We start from the raw sequence: 13165 nt of genomic DNA on the forward strand, positions 1-13165 counted from the left end.
GGGGGCCAGCAGAGCCCGAGCCGAGCCCCAGCCAGAGAGCGGGCGGGCGAGCCAGGAGCGCAGCGGCGGCGGGCGGCGGGCGGCAACCGGCAGCCAGAGCTCGGCGCCAGCCACCTCGGGCCTCCCAGCCAGCCCCGCGGCGGGGCAGCCGTAGGTACAGCCCCGGGACCCATCCCGCCCATGCTCCGGGGCGCCCAGGAGGGGCGGCTAGGTCTCCCCAGTCCCTGGATACCCTCCCCCAAGGGTGGGAGTGGGTGCCGGGGCGGGCTGGAGTCTGGATGGGCAGGGTAGGGCAGGGCAGGGCCTTTCTCTCCAGCTTCAGCCCCAGGCCCAGCAGGTGCCAGGCAGCCGGTGGGGAACTGAGTGGGTATTAGAGGAAGGTGGGGAGGGTGTGTGTGTGTGTGCGTGTTGTGTGTGTGCTGTGCGCCTGGGTTCAGCTGGGCCTGAATATGGAAGGACTTGGCATTTGGAGCTCTAGATGTGTGGGGGCTGTGTTGGGGTGTGCTAATGTCTTAGCACAGGCAGGGCGGCTCAGATATGGAGTTGCCGTATAAAGGTGTCCTTATGGGTGGGGATGTCTGGGAATCAGTGTTTCTGTTGCAGATGTGTCTAAGGTGCTGTGCATGCTGGTATCTGGCTCAAGAGCTGAGGCTATACGGTCATGTACTGAGGATGTTTGAAGTTAGGTGTGTAAGGAGTTGGGGTTCAATTTGGAGCACAGGAGCTTCTCGGGTGTACAGAAACAGGATGAAGTCAGGTATGAGTGAATCTGGGATGTTCGGTACATAGATGAGGAGTAGATGTGTGTGTGTGTGAGAGAGAGAGAGAGAGAGAGAAAGAGAAAGAGAGAGAGATCTCATCTAAGCATGTGCAGATGTGTTTTGAGGGTGTAAGAGGGAACTGGGGGAAGGATGTTTGGGTATGAGGATATCTGGGGGAGTGTGTGTTTGGACATGTGTGCTGATGTCTGGGTGTACATGTATGATCAGGTGTTGAGGTGTCTGGGTATGGAATGTACTGAACCTGACGGCAGGTATTTTGGTTCAGGGGTGTGGGTGGAGCTTGGTGTGGTGTGTCTGTGGACCCATGAGGGCTTGTATTTGCCAGGCCTCCAGGTGGGTTTTAAAACTTTGCCTTTAGAGCTTATCATCATGTCTCCTTTCCTAGAAGTTTCTGACCCTGGGATGGGTGGGTGGCCAGGCTCCCCTGGGAACCAGGTCCCATCCAAGGAGTGGGATCTCACACCTTGACTCTACTCAGGACACCATCCCTCATTCTCCCACAGAGGAAACAGAAAGGGAAAGTGCCTTCCTTGAGGTCAAACAGCATGCTGGGCTCTGAATGGGCTCTAGTCTGGCTGCCTATTGGAAAGGCCAGCTAAGAGAGACCACATCACAGTGGGGTTAACAAGCCCTCAGCAAGCTTAGCTAGACCCCAGCCAGTCATCATTTGGGCAACAATGGACCCAGTCCCTATCTATCACCAACTGCAGTCTCCTCATTCTCCATCTGATAAATGGGGAGAGAATGCCCAGCCTCCAGCTAGCAGAGGTCTCAGTGGAAAATGGTACAGGCTAGATCAGGGTCAGAAGAAGCCAGGAGGAGACAGGCTGGGTGGTACCATTTCTCAGGCTTCTGGGACCCAAACAGGGAGCCAGGAGGGAGAGGGGGTATTGGGAGGCCTGGGGAGCTCCAGCTGTGGCTGCTGTTGCCATGGTAACAGTGTAGAAGGAGCTATTTAAAAACGTGGCTGAGATATTGCTGGAAGCCCAGGCTGCCGGAAACCTGATTTCCGAGAGTCTGGGTGGGAGAAGAAAGAGGAAGGAGAGGAGACACCCCAGCAATTCCCAGGGTGGGGCTGAGACATTGCTGGTTCTGGGACAGGGTGACACTCCAGGACTGTGGGCTTCTACAGCTGCTCTAGGGTCTTCTCTGCTGTCTTCCTGGGGGTCAGTGTCCTTCTTCTGAGTGTTTGGATTTGGAGAGGGAGAAACTGGGAGATAAACCGGATAAATGAATGAACAAATGGCTGTGTTGAAAAAAGAACTCTGCTGCCACTTGAAGGATTTTCAAGGCATGCAGATTTGTGGAACAAATGACTGGTAAATGTATGAATTTGCTGAATAACTTTGTCAAATGAATGAATCAAGGAATGAATACATGCAGGCTGAATGACTGAATGGGGCCTCAGTTGCCTAAGTTACAACATGGAAGGCTGGGCCCCATTGAGTCTTTTCCCTCCATTCCTCTTCTCAGGAGCCCTGGCTGTGGCCAGGGGGCAGTGGGCCATGCCGGGGGCAGTGGACGGCCCCAGCTGGAAGCAGGTGGAGGACATTAGGGACATTTACGACTTCCGTGATGTTCTGGGAACGTGAGTCTCAGGGCAGGCAAGCGGGGGTGGAGGGTGAGGCTGTCCCTGAACTGGGGTGTGGTTTGAGAAGGTCCTCACTCTTGGGCCTGGCTGCCTGGGGAGGCTGAGTCCAGGGTGGTACTTCCTCTGGTCACTTGATCACTGCTTCCTGTTTCCTATAGTCCGTGTCCCATGGTAGCCTTGCCATGGCCTGGTCCAGCCCATCTTTTCACTACTGGCTGACAGTGGGTGGAACAGAGGCTGCTCTTGGCTGCAGCTCTGGGTTCCTGTGAAAAGAATAAAGTAGAGGAGGATGAAGGAGCCAGTTTTTCCAACTTTTGGCCAAGAGCTGTTCTTGGCCTAGGTTTAGGAACTGAAGCTGGGCATGGCTCTTTTCTCAGTGGGGGGAATCCAGAAATAACTCAAACCTAATCTCTGCCCCTCCAGTTGATCCTAAACATGTTCAGGGAACACACCCAGGGAAAATGCAACAGGGTTTATTATGTGCTCCCGTTAAAGTCAGGAATAAGGACTCTGTAGAGCCCAGAATGGTGGCTTCTACCTAGGGGAACCCTTTCTGCAGAAGGAAGGAAGGAAGAGCATAAGCAAAGTCTGAGAAGCAGGTTATGTGTGGAAAGAGGTAAAGAATGGTAGAGCTCATAATCAGAGGCTGGGGGAAGAGTATAAGAAGAGGCTGGGGGGAGACAACAGGTCTTGAAAGCCAAGCTATGGAGGTTGGACTTTATCTCAAGAGCCATGTGAAGACATTTAAGACATCTTGGCAGGTTTGCAATCCAGAATGGTCACTCTGGCCAAAGCATGGAGGGTAAATTGTGGAGGGACAAGACTAGAAACCAGCAATGAGGCTACCACAGTCACTAGTTATTCTGATGATTGAGATTTCAGCATGAAAGATACTTTTGGCATATGACTTCCTCTTTTCCCAGGGAAGCAAAAAGTCCTAGAAAGAATACTCCAGTAAATCTTCCTTATAGTGAACTTTAGTGCAAATGAATTTGTTCTTTTCTAAGAGCTTGTTGCAAAATATTGTTTCTCAAATTTCAGTGAGTGTACAAATTATCTGAGGATCTTGTTAAAATGCAGATTCTGATTTAGTGGGTCTGGGTTTGAGGCCTGAGATTCTACACTTCTAAAAAGTTGATGGTTCTTCAAATTAAATAAACCATGACTCAAATTGATTATAGCAGAAAAATAAATGAATCAATTATGCATAAATCAAAAAGCCCAGGGCATAAGCTTCAGGAATGGCTGGATCCAGGGGCTCACATGATGTTATCAGGAAATTGTCATCAGGAATTTCTTAGCTCTGATTTCCTTTGTGTTACCTTCATTCTCAAGCAGGCTTTTCTCAAGTGGTGGCAAAGAGAACCACTATTAGCTCCAGACTCGCATCTTACCAGCTTGGGAAGAAAGAGCAGCTCATTCTCAAAGTGCCAATGGCTTGTGCAGGACCCAGTTACTGTCCCCAGGGATAGACTACTCTGATTGGCCAGACCTGGGTCATGTGACCACCTCAAGGACCAGGGTTTGGAAGAGTGATGGAGGGAGGCTCATCCCACATCCTTGGTTCACAAGTGGTCACCTAACCCATAGGGGTATGGAGGAGGGGCTGAAGGGAAGCTAAGGTTCCAGTTCCCCTCCTCATGAATCCCTTCTCTCTGCAGGGGGGCCTTCTCAGAGGTAATCTTGGCAGAAGATAAGAGAACTCACAAGCTGGTGGCCATCAAATGCATCGCCAAGAAGGCTCTGGAGGGCAAGGAGGGCAGCATGGAGAATGAGATCGCTGTCCTGCACAAGTGCGTGGGCCACAGTGTGTCTGGCCTGGGTTGACCCTGCCTTGACTCCTCCCATTCTCTTCCCACCTCTGCTTTGGGCAAAGGGTTTAACCTGTGAGCCTCAAATTGCTCACTTACAAAGTGGGGTAATAATCTCTACCTGGTAGGGTTGTGGAGTGCATTAGAGATTTCTTTATTTCATGTGTCTGGTGCAACAGCTAACATGACAGATGTGATTGAAATGCCACTGCTTATTTACAGTGGTTTAATCTGTTCAGTCAGATCTAAAAGTCAGTCCTTGAATGTGGCTCAGAGCAATGTATCTCAACTGGTGCTATTGTAGACCTACCTCAAGTTCCCCCTATATATTGAAGCCACTCAGGAAGTTAAAAAATGCCTGTCTCATGACCCCCTGACTAAATCAGTAACCAACTGGTCTATGATTTGCTCATACTGATGTGAAACCTGCTGCCCTCACTGGAAGAGAAGCTATAGAGAAGCTTCACTTGCATCTTCTTCACTGAACTTTCTAACTACCCTGGGCAGGGATGAAATGGTCATTTCCACTATTGGGTGGAGGAGGGGGACTGAGGCCCAGAGAGGGAAAGGGATTTGCCCAAGGTCACACAGCAACTTTGTGGCAGAGCCATGCCTTCCAACAAGCTCAGTCACCATCTTTGGTTCATTTATCAAGCATTCATTGTGTGTTAGACATTGTGCTGAGATTCTTACCTGCATTTTCTCACATGATTCTCACTCCAACTGTCTGAGGGAAGTACTATCATTGGCTTCATATTACAGATGAGGAAACTGAAGCTTAATACTCAATGAATAAGTGAGCACTTACTCTACACCAGGTGTAGGAGGAACAGTGGTAAGATAAAGCTCCTGGTATCCTGGAGTTGGCGTTCCGGTGGCAGAGGCTGACCAATTTATAAACACAGGAATATTTTAAAATCATATATTGATCAGTGCTGTGAGGTAAAAAAGATTTGCCCCCAAATAGCACAGTAGAGGCAGGTGAGACCCAGGTCTGTCCGATGCCAGAGCCCACTGTTTTTATTTATTTCTGTTCGCTCCTACCTTCCATTACATCATAATAAATTATGGTAAATCAGGTTTACCTTTTGGGACTCAGAGCTCTGGTTTGTCCTGCCCGGCCAGGGCATTGCATTGGTGGTTCTTCGAGGTGAGCATAGGAAGATGGCTGCCCTCAGCTCTGAACTACCTCATTTCTCCTTTCAGGATCAAGCACCCCAACATTGTAGCCCTGGATGACATCTATGAGAGTGGGGGCCATCTCTACCTCATCATGCAGCTGTGAGTGGCCTCACCCCTTGCTCACACCTCTCCCTGCCACCCCTCCCTACCCTCTGTGGCCAGAGTGTCGTGTCCCCGGCTGCAGGGTATCTGGTGGGGAGCTGTTTGACCGCATCGTAGAGAAAGGCTTCTACACAGAGCGGGATGCCAGTCGCCTCATCTTCCAGGTGCTGGATGCTGTCAAGTACCTGCACGACCTTGGCATCGTACACCGAGACCTCAAGGTGGGGTGTGAAAGTGTGTGGTGAGCTGGGGTGCCAGACGGGGCCTCCACAAACCCCTCACTGTGCAGCCTGGGGCAACTCTTATCCCCTCCCCGAGCCTTGGCTTCCCATCTGCAAAGTGTACCTGTAAAGCCTAAACTGCCTCTGCCCATTCTAGTTTGGACACTCAAATGGATACAAAGGTGAATGGTGCTGATATTTTATCCAATAATGTCTAGATCTTTTTCTGCTAATAAAAGTCCCCCTTGCTCTTTTTAGAAAACTTGAAGGGGACAGAAAAACATAAAGAAGCCAGAAACACCTGAAGTCCTATACCTCAGTGACTAGGATGGGTTCACATTTTGTAGTACATCTCCTTAGGTCTAGAAGGGGGCTGGGTGAGATAGTTCTGGGCTGGAATTCTGTCCATGCTACTCCCTAATTGTAGTTTCTTAGGCAAGTCACTTTGCCTCGAAAGGCATCTGTTTTCCTCATCTGTAAAGTGGGATTATTCAGACTGGCCTGACAGGGATGGGGTAAGAATGCTGGCACACAGTAGGTGCTCAACAATTTTTTAGGGTTTCACAATACAAACCTGAAGTTTATAGAAAATTCCCTCTCACATTCTGGAGGCCCTTGTCCTTTCTGGTACTTTTAACCTCCTTGAGAACTTGAGTTTCTTGTGCCTTCAACCAAGATGGCAGCCATGAAGCCACAGTGGCTTTGGGAGGCTCAGTTTCTGAGGGGTGCTAGGGGAGGCAGAAGGTCCTGCCAGCCTCTGGCCATCTCTGCCTCTTCTTTACCCTCCACCTTCCAAGCCAGAGAATCTGTTGTACTATAGCCTGGATGAAGACTCCAAGATCATGATCTCTGACTTTGGCCTCTCCAAGATGGAGGACCCTGGCAGTGTGCTCTCCACAGCCTGTGGAACCCCAGGATATGTGGGTATGGAGCACCCTGGGCTAGGGCCATGGGTAGGGGAGGAATGGGGAGCTGCAGGGCAGAGATTTGTCACCACTATTTGCCTTTCCCTCCATAGCCCCTGAGGTCCTGGCCCAGAAGCCCTACAGCAAGGCAGTAGATTGTTGGTCCATTGGGGTCATCGCCTACATTCTGTGAGTGGGGGCTTGGCCATTGGGGCGTGTGTGGCTCCAACGTTCTCTTCTCCCCTACTTTGCTTTCTTCCTCCTCTCTATTTCTTCCTTCCTGCCATCTATGTTTATATCTACCCATTAATGGCTTAAGCTTACTTCATTCAATTCATACTGTTTCTGGCACTGTGCTAAGCACTGAGGATTTAGCAAAGAACAAAACAAAGTGCCTGCCCTTAGGGAGCAAAACCACTAGTAGGGGAGATAGACAATAAACAAGTAAATAAATCTATAAAGTAATGCTAGGTAGTAGAATACTACGAAGAAAAATCAAACAGGGTAGGGAGATGGGGATGGATGCCATTTTAGATAAGAAGGTCAGGAAAGTCCTTTCTTAGGAGGCAACATTGGAATAGCATCCTGAATGAAGTGAGGGAGTCAGACATTCAAGGTGTGGGGGAAGAATGGTTTAGGCAGAAGGAAGAACAAGTGCAAAGGCCCCGAGGAAGGAAAGATGGTAGCAAATTGAGGAACAGAAATGCCAGTGTAGCTGGACAGGGATGAAAAAATCAGAGAGGGTCAGATTTCCATTTCCCCTCTTTGTAAAAGGGGGACCTCCTTCCTATGGGTGCTACTTGACCCAAGATCGCCCCAAAGCTCCATCCTGGAGCCAATGGGTGCCCTGAAAGTGGATATGAGGATGAGTTTCTCCCTGCCCAGGCTCTGCGGTTACCCCCCCTTCTATGACGAGAATGATGCCAAACTCTTTGAACAGATTTTGAAGGCCGAGTACGAATTTGACTCTCCTTACTGGGACGACATCTCTGATTCTGGTATTTGAGGCTTTGCCTTCTTCCCCTGGGCCCTACCTCTGGTGCCTTTCTCAGCTGCTTTGGGGTCTCTTCACTGCTTGCCTTGGTCACATTCCCCAGCCCCAAACTAAGAGCTGTCTTTGAGACTAGACATCCCACCCCAGGTGCTTCCCTCTGCCTGGCCTCCAGTCTGAGAAGCTTGTAGGCATGCATTCATTCAGCCTTCAAAAATAGGATTTTTGAAAATACCTCACCTGTGGACTTCTTAATGCCTGAAACACTGCCATAAAGGTTTTCATCTGTCCTTTTGTGCCTCCTATTAGGAGGCAAACCCGTGAAGCCATTATCAGGCACTTAAACATCAGTGTGAATGCACTGAGTAGAATCTTCTTTAAGAACAAGTTTTTCATAAGGGAAAACGGAGAGAGCTGGAAGGCTGGGGTGGGCAGAGGGCTTAGAGAAAGAGTACAGGTGGGATCGGGTGTGCATGGACAAATCTGGCCTCTCGTCTTGCTTAAGTGCCAGGCCAGACCTGAGGGGGTGGGTTTTGTCTTTGGGGGTGTCCACAGGCACCACCATGCTGTTTCTGTTTTTGCTTTTGTCTTGGGGGTTTAGCCAAAGACTTCATCCGGCACTTGATGGAGAAGGATCCAGAGAAGAGGTTCACCTGTGAACAGGCCTTGCAGCACCCGTGGTGAGAGCTCCCACAAGCTGCAAGCTGGGGTGGGGTCTGGGGCCCTCAAGCCTGTTTCTGCCTTCACAGACAACCCTCCACACACCCCCATCCTAGGATTGCAGGAGATACGGCTCTGGATAAGAATATTCACCAGTCCGTGAGTGAGCAGATCAAGAAGAACTTTGCCAAGAGCAAGTGGAAGGTGAGCCCACATCCCTAGTCTTGGGTCTCAGCATCCTCAGGCCTCCTCCCCACCCCACTCCAGACCTCAGCCCCCACAGCACCTATCATCAAGTCAAGCACACAGTAACTGCTCAGGGATGCTTACTGAAGAATCTCGTTCACTCATTCATTCAACACTCCCTGACACCTACTCTACCCCAGTGACAGTCCAAATCTAGAGGGAGAACAGTATAATTCTTATAGACATCTACTCTAATCTATGAGGTCCTGGAAGGGATGGATGTAGGGTTGCTGATGGCCTGACAGACCTATTCGACCTGACAGCTGAGTGGGAATTAGCCAGGTACAGCAGAATCATGTCTGAGGCATAGGGAACTGGTATGCAGAAGGTCAGGGGCAAGAGAAAGAGTGTGGCCACTCAGGAAAGTGCAAATGTTCAGTAAGCCTGGATGGACTGGAGGGGCTACAGGGCAGGAGCCCAGACTGGAAATGCAGGTAGAGGCCTCAAGTGCCACAGTGGAGAACGGACTCAGTCCTGAAGATAATGGGGGAGCCCCAGAAGGATTTTCAGCAGTAATCTACCTTCCAGAAAGGGCTCTCACAGTGCAGAGGGAGGCATGGACTTAAGGCTGGGAGACCCCTTCTGAGGCTATGGTAGAGATGTGGGCAGATGGGGAGGGCTTAGACCAGAGAATAGCAGATGGCTCAGGAGTCCTTTAGGATGTAGAAATGACAAGAAGTGATGGTAGAAGAGACATTGGCAGAGAGAGGCGATCAAGGGGTGGCCTAATATCTTGGTTAGGGAAATGGTGAATGGTGGTATTATCACTGAGATGGGGATTCCAGGGGCACATACTTAGGGGGGGGTGATGATTTTGGTTTTGAGGGATATGCAGGACACCTCTGTGGATATGTTGAAGAGAAAATGATACACACACATCTGGGCAAGTAATTTAGCCTCTCTGTGCCTCAGTTTTCTCCTATGGCAATGGTGACACTAACATTGCCTACCTCAAAGACCTCTGTGAAGATTAAATGAATTGCTAAATAAAGTGCTTAGAACAGTGCCTGACATATAATGTTGTATTAAGGGTTTGCAATGATGTGAATATGAATCAATTATACATAAAGGGCTATATATACTTGTTCATATATATATACCCATCTTACATATATGCATATATGTTTGTATGAATATATAATATGGCTGTATGTCATTTAATAAAGCCTGGTAGTGGTTTCAGGGAAGTCTTAGGGGATCAACCAATAACACCTGAATGAAAATAATAAAACCACTGTAAGAATCCCCCAGTAGACCTGTCACATGATCTCCCACTCTCAAAAGTCCCTTCTCCTTCTCCCCACAGCAAGCTTTCAATGCCACGGCCGTGGTGCGGCATATGAGGAAGCTCCAGCTGGGCACCAGTCAGGAGGGGCAGGGACCGACGGCAAGCCACGGGGAGCTGCTGACGCCAGCAGCTGGGGGTGAGGACCAGTGCTCTGTGGAAGGGCATAAGTGGTCCCTGAAGAGGCATCCAGGCTGGAGTGGAGGGTCTGCTCCTGCAGCCAACTCTGTTCTCTCTCCCCATGTAGGGCCAGCGGCTGGCTGCTGCTGTCGAGATGGCTGCGTGGAGCCGGGCCCAGAACTGTCCCCTACGCTGCCCCCGAAGTTCTAGGGCCCTAGATTCAGGGTCCGACCCCTTTGTGTGGGAGCGGTTGGGGCAGCCTGCTCCCCTTCCCTCCCCAAATTGGAGAGTTACCCTGCTCCACTGCCTCCCCACCCCTTTCCCTATCACTCCTCCACTGCATTTTCCATACAAATGTTTCTATTTTATTGTTCTTTCTTGTAATAAAGGGAAGAGATAAAAACATAGGTAGCACCGTCTCCCCAGATAATCCTCACCCCACATTGCTGTGCAAACTGCTTCATTTGAGTGGACCCGGCCTCTGAGGTAGTTGCAGGAAGCTCCCTTCCCAGCAAGAGGCTGGATGGCAGAGGGAAGTTGGGAAAGGTACTTGGGGAAATCCCTTTGTCCAGTGTCCCCCACCTAGCTTTCTAGGTCTGTAGATCTCCTGCGCTTTGCTGATGGCTCCTGAGCTCGGTGGGGTTGGCGCAGGTCAGCACTGAACAGGACCTGGGGGCAGAGGAATGGATAATGTGTGAGGTCAGGGTATACGGGGTCAGAGCTGGTAGGGCTGGTGGCAGTGTGGAGAGGTACAAGACTTCAGGGGGAGCAGGGTTGGGGCAAGGAGCGTCCACTAGAGTCAGGGCTGGGATGGGTGAAGAGTCCTGTAGGACCACCTGGAATAGTGGTGGTGGTGGAGGAGTGGACTAAGTCAGGGCTGAGGGGGAGGAGTCCTAAGGAGTCTGGGCCAGATGAAGAGGAGGAGGAGGAGGAGGAGCAGAAGCTTCAGTATACTTACTGCTTGGGCCCAGCCAGCATAAGGTCCCCACAGACTCCGGAAAAAGTTTCCTACACCAGAAAGTGATAAGGCAAAATTAACTGGCCCTCCTATTCCCAGTCCACAGGAGTGGGATTTTGTGGAGAGGTGTGAAAACTTTTTACCACCTCAACCCACTACCAGCCCCAGCATCCCACTCTCTCCTTACCCAGTTCCTTGTTAGTCTGGGGGCTTGGACCCTTGGCCTGGGATGTGCTGGGGTGCCAGCTATAGTCACGCTGGGCAATCTGCCACACGTGGACATCCACGGGCACGGCCTGGGGCTTGTCTAGGGCCATCAAGCAGATGCAGTCAGCCACCTTTGAGAGAAAAAGAGTGAGCCACGGAGGAGGAATGATAGGATCCGGCCAGTATCCTGCTTCTGGTCCCAAAGCTGTTTCCTTCTCCACTCTGAGGTTACTATTATTTTATATTCTACATCAATATATACCCTCTTGTAATAGCTTTAAAATAGCTATGATGAGAGTTCTACTGCGTGAACATCTACGTGGGCCAGGTTCTCATCATAACCTGAAAGAAGACAGTACTATATCCATTCTACAAACAAGAAAATGGAGGTTCAGAAAGGCGAAGGGACTTGGCCAAGGTTACATGGCCAGGAAGAGGTAGAACCCAGATTTACTGTTAGGCTGAAGTTCAGAGTCTATTAAAAAAAGTTTTTTAAACAAAAATTCATTTTTTAAACTACAGAGAAGTATAAAGAAGGAAATAAATGGCCAATTCCCAATCATCTTACTGCTAGCAAACCTTGTTGATACTAAACAAAAACTCTTATAAGTACAGGTAATTTCAAGATAAGAACATGAAAAGGGGAAACATCTTTCCATTTGTCTTCCCAAAGGTAACCAGTATTAAGTTTCCTAGGATTCCTTCTGGAAATTTCTGTATAAATATACCAGTGTATATGTGCACCTGAACAAATGACCTTTTTAAAAAATACACTCACGGGACAATGTTCTCTATACTCTTTCTGAAATTTGCATTTTCTCTAGTAAAACACCTGCTCATATCCTTTCTCTTCTTGCTCTGCCTCCAGAAGCCCAGCATGTACCAGCTCTCAGGCCTGCCTTATCTCCTCTGCTGCTCTCTGCATGGGTGATAAGGGTAGCTTCTATCCCCCTGGGACCTCACCTTGGTGCCCACCCCGGGCAAGGTGCACAGGGCCTTGTGGGCCTCCTCGTAGGGGGCCTTGCGCAGCTGCTGCAGCCAGGGCAGCCCGCCCTGTTCTTCTAGGATGGCTCGGGCACTGGCACTCACGTAGCGGGCACGGTACCCCAGGCCCAGCTTCCTGAGCTGAGCCTCTACTTCTGGCCCTGTTGGGGGTACAGAGGGTAGGATTCAGGCATCTTCAAATACTTCCTATCTTCCAGCTAGTGTGTGAACCCTCTTCCCCACAGGAATGCTTTTCCTAAGCACCCCTCTCCCACCTCATCGCCCCCTGGGAGGCCCCAGGACACTTACATGTGCAAAGGAAAGGGTTCAAACTTGGGTTCTGCCCCTCTACAAATGTTTTCTGAGCACCTACCACCCAGTTTTGGGTACTAGAAGAGGGACTGAGAAGGACACGCTGCCCTGGAGGAACTTTCTAAAGTACATTCACGCCCATAATCTCAAATAATAACCATAATAACAATGATAGCTTCTATTATCAAGTGCTGGGTATCTTGTGCTGGCAAAGTGCTTTAGGTATATTATCACGCTTTTTTCAAGGACCCTGATAACAATACCGTTATTTAGGTTAATAACTTGTTCAAGAGGGGTATCTGGGTGGCTCAGTCGGTTGAGCATTTGCCTTCTGCTCAGGCCATGGTCTTGGGGTCCTGGGATCGTGGGGTTCCCTGCTCAGCAGGGAGTCTGCTTCTCTTTCTCTCTCTCTCTCTCTCTCCCCCCTGCTTGTGTTTGCTCTCTCTCCTGCTCAAATAAATAAAATCTTTTAAAAAATTTTTTAAATAAATAAATAAATAATAACTTAGAAAAAAAAATAACTTGCTCAAGAAAGGACATGGGATCTTGCACCCAGGTCTGGGAAACCAAAGCCCCTGCTCTTAGACCATTAGAGTACCCTACCTCATGACTGCTTTGGTCACCACTCAAATCCTTCTGGATAGAAAGGATTATTCCCATCCTACAAACAAGAGAAGCTTGAATAGGTAAATCAATTCTTTTGGTCTTATAACTACTAAACTGGGGGCTGAGGCCCATGACTGGGTTTCTATTTTTTCCCCCCAAGACTGGGTTTCTAAGTACCAAAAACATTTTCTTTTCTCTAGGT

The 13165-nt window shown here is 49.6% G+C and overlaps 2 protein-coding genes across 6 annotated transcripts in view; one reads left to right on the forward strand and one right to left on the reverse strand.

Moving 5' to 3' along the window:
- CAMK1 (calcium/calmodulin dependent protein kinase I) lies at window positions 1-10303 on the forward strand. 3 transcript variants are annotated; one of them, XM_072785252.1, is made up of 12 exons: window positions 1-154; window positions 2256-2370; window positions 4035-4166; window positions 5391-5465; window positions 5551-5689; window positions 6487-6613; window positions 6708-6783; window positions 7480-7592; window positions 8187-8265; window positions 8362-8449; window positions 9798-9915; window positions 10024-10303. In XM_072785252.1, the coding sequence occupies exons 2-12, from the start codon at window positions 2288-2290 to the stop codon at window positions 10104-10106; spliced, it is 1113 nt and encodes a 370-aa protein (XP_072641353.1). In that variant the 5' UTR covers window positions 1-154; window positions 2256-2287; the 3' UTR covers window positions 10107-10303. The 3 variants fall into 3 exon arrangements, with proteins under 3 accessions (XP_072641353.1, XP_072641355.1, XP_072641354.1); XM_072785253.1 differs by having other exon boundaries at window positions 125-150; XM_072785254.1 differs by lacking the exon at window positions 2256-2370 and having other exon boundaries at window positions 58-154.
- The window catches only part of OGG1 (8-oxoguanine DNA glycosylase), a 5288-nt gene continuing 2361 nt past the window's right edge, over window positions 10239-13165 (reverse strand). Inside the window, exons 4-8 of one of the 3 annotated variants that reach the window (XR_012011597.1) lie at window positions 12961-13018; window positions 12025-12206; window positions 11042-11192; window positions 10855-10904; window positions 10239-10565 (exon numbers count right to left, since the gene is read on the reverse strand). Coding sequence is in view for 2 of the 3 variants with exons in the window: in XM_072785255.1 (XP_072641356.1) it covers window positions 10479-10565; window positions 10855-10904; window positions 11042-11192; window positions 12025-12206 (470 nt within the window). In the remaining variant the exon portion in view is untranslated. Of the gene's footprint in view, window positions 10566-10854; window positions 10905-11041; window positions 11193-12024; window positions 12207-12741; window positions 12805-12960; window positions 13019-13165 lie in introns of those variants that run through there. The other 2 variants (XM_072785255.1, XM_072785256.1) reach the window with 2 other exon arrangements.

Source organism: Canis lupus, chromosome 19, assembly GCF_048164855.1.
Source record: "Canis lupus baileyi chromosome 19, mCanLup2.hap1, whole genome shotgun sequence".
Classification (NCBI taxonomy): Eukaryota; Metazoa; Chordata; class Mammalia; order Carnivora; family Canidae; genus Canis; species Canis lupus.

Excerpts from the sequence above, each read along its gene's own strand:
- CAMK1 (XM_072785252.1), top strand. The coding sequence starts at position 2,288 with ATGCCGGGGGCAGTGGACGGCCCCAGCTGGAAGCAGGTGGAGGACATT. Across the intron at positions 5,690-6,486 it reads TCGTACACCGAGACCTCAAG|CCAGAGAATCTGTTGTACTA; the intron begins GTGGGGTGTGAA and ends CCACCTTCCAAG. Across the intron at positions 6,614-6,707 it reads TGGAACCCCAGGATATGTGG|CCCCTGAGGTCCTGGCCCAG; the intron begins GTATGGAGCACC and ends TTCCCTCCATAG.